Raw genomic sequence first — 2874 nt, 5'->3', positions numbered from 1 at the left:
ATTAAGATCAGAGTAAAATCTTTACTTTCCAAAATTCCCTTGAGAATAAAGTGAGACAGACTCATAGACTTGAATGAGAAGAACATACCTCCATGCTTCTCTTTCAGGAAGAAAGGAGTCTCACCAAACAAAATCCCCAACAATGCTCAGCAGAGATTTAGTAAATGACTCACGCTAAACACACCAAAGTCAATGTCCCTGTGACACAGCTTCACAGAAATTCTATCTAGTTATCAAAATTTTCATAACCTTACCAGTGATGGGTTTATTATTATATTGTTTCTTCTAAATACTTCATAATTTCTGAATAACAAACTGAACTATTTTTCTTATTCTCTGAAATAATGATCATCCTCTTCCTTATTCTACCTATAGTTGTAAAATTATTTCTGTAATTATTCCATTTCCCCTATATCATTTTAATTTTATCAAGGTTTCTCGCTCTTCTCTTTATAGTTTTGTATGCCATGCATCTTACTAGGGTTTGCCGTCTGTAGCCAACATAACTTCTACAGTGGTACCTTGGTTCACAAACCTAATACTTGCCACAATTCTGGTCTCAAACTGAATTGGATAAGAATGGGATCGAGTTTCCCCATAAGGTCACTGGACCTAACAATTGGATTTGATTGGATTTCATTCTGTTCCATTTCAGTTTGTGACCAGAATCATGGAAATAATTAAATTCAGGAACCAAGGTACCATCATCATATTAGGGGAGCACCCTTTTCTTCAAAGTCTTACTCAGTGCAACTTGAACATCTTTATTCCTGAAACTGTAGATGAAAGGGTTCATCATTGGCACTACAATGGTATAAAAAACTGTGGATATTTTATCTTCATCCTCAGACCCAGTAGGAGAAGATTTAAAATATATGAATGCTGATGATCCAAAGAATAGAGAAACAGCAATTATGTGAGAACTGCAAGTATTAAGTGCTTTGGACCTGCCCTTTGCAGAATGAATTTGAAATATGTTGTAAAGGATCAAGCTATAAGAAACAAAGATTGTGAGACTAGGCACTATTATACTGACACCCACCACTATGAAAACCACCAGCTCAATGATCCTGGTGCTTGTGCAGGACAGCTGCAGGAGAGGAGGTATGTCACACATGTAATGATTGATGACATTGCTGTCACAGAAGTAGAGTCTGAGCATGCATCCAGTGTGGGACATGGCACCTGTAAACCCTACCACATACCCACCCACCAACAACATGAGGCAGACCCGAGGAGACATGATGACTCTGTAAAGCAGGGGCTTACAGATGGCTACATACCTGTCATAGGCCATGGATGTCAAAATGCAGCACTCATCGATTACAAAGAAAGCAAAGAAAAAGAGCTGAGCCATGCACTCAGTGTAAGAGATATTGTTCTGTTTTACAAAACTCAACAGCATTTGTGGGGTTATGACAGAGGAGTAGCAGAGGTCAGTGAAGGAAAGGTTGAAGAGAAAGTAGTACATAGGAGTGTGCAGGTGAGGATTCAGAACAATCAAGCCCAGGTTCCCGAGCATGGAGACCATATAGATTCCCAAGAAGAGGAAGAAGAGAGGCAGCTGGAGCTCTGGCTGTTGTGTTAAACCCAGGAAGACAAACTCAGTCACTGAAGAGCCATTGCCTGAAGCCATTCTTTCCTGGCATGTATCTGTAAGACTAAAATGGTAACATAATAGCATTAAAATAAGATTCCAACTCTGTATAGCAAACCCCACTATAATGAGATTGAGATCTTGAGTGGGAGGATGAACGAGACCCACTCTTCTTTTGCCTTATTTTTTCAATTAGAAAATATATAGGAAGCACATTGCAGGCAATTTCTGTGGGGATAAGATTCAGTAAGCCAAGGAACACCCTTGGCTCAACAGCATCTCCACACCACTTCTGTCATGATAGCAACCTCCCACCTCAAGGTCAGTGAAGTCTCAGCACACAGGAGAAGGAGCATTTCAAGAGTTCACTGGACCCTACAGGCAAAGTTCTCAAGAACAGCGAAAGAAATACAGTTCAGCCCTTACAGTTTGACATTGGCTCCTCAGGGAAGGACCTTTTTAACTCCTCTTCCCTGCTCTTCTGGACGGACAAATAGTTCTGACTAACTTTAAAAGTGAGCAGACCAGAAAAGAGATCTGCTCCACTGTTGTCATTGCTTTGGTTTTGGATGAATTCTGAGCTGAGAAGTCATAAGAAAGCCCTTAGTTTCCAAATCTCTCAGAAGCTATGAATTACAGGTTATATTTTCTGAAGATAGCTTTGCCAAGTTTTCTCTCTGCCTTGGGGCTGGTAAGTAGAATCTACTCATGCCCAAATTGCTACCTGTTAATATGACCCAAGAGGTTTTGTGAGGTATCAAAACCTGGCAAGCTGATTAAAACTTGAAAGATCTATATTTCCCTTGTGCTCTCCCCAGGGATCAGGCTTTATAGCTAAAAGAAATTACCTACCCTACATTTACAGTGTAGTTCATGATAATAACATTGACTTGTTGGAACTAAACCATTTTACATACATTTCCATTTCCTACCAGATGAGGGATATTGCCAAGCAGCAAAGTGACCTTTCTAGCACCCACAGCATTTATCCCTGTGAAGTACCTAAAACACTGATAAAGTACTATGTATACATTTATTCATTTCATCTTCTCACAATATATGCACACACATTCATGCCCCTATAAACATTATAGAGCAAACTCCAAAAAGGTGCACACATCGTGTCTTTTCTTCAGGGCTTTGTGTATAGCTCTATAGAACCAAACCTGGCATAAATATTACTAATAAATATTTGTATTATGATAAATGATTGTATAGAAAAAGATCCCCTTCCCATTTTTTACTGTAATCTCTGCTGGATATTACACAGAATTCCC

General features: G+C 39.3%; 1 protein-coding gene across 1 annotated transcript; it reads right to left on the bottom strand.

Annotated features, from left to right (window-relative positions):
• Nucleotides 1-712: 712 nt before the first annotated feature.
• LOC100735943 (olfactory receptor 8B3-like) lies at nt 713-1639 on the bottom strand. The gene has a single exon (XM_013155454.2). It carries the CDS (start codon nt 1634-1636, stop codon nt 713-715), a length of 924 nt encoding a protein of 307 aa, XP_013010908.2. The 5' UTR covers nt 1637-1639.
• Nucleotides 1640-2874: the final 1235 nt, after the last annotated feature.

Source organism: Cavia porcellus, unplaced genomic scaffold (genome assembly GCF_034190915.1).
Source record: "Cavia porcellus strain 051 isolate PalLab524CR breed Dunkin Hartley unplaced genomic scaffold, mCavPor4.1 scaffold_9, whole genome shotgun sequence".
Taxonomy (NCBI): domain Eukaryota; kingdom Metazoa; phylum Chordata; class Mammalia; order Rodentia; family Caviidae; genus Cavia; species Cavia porcellus.
This window is presented reverse-complemented; position numbering and strand designations above follow the sequence as displayed.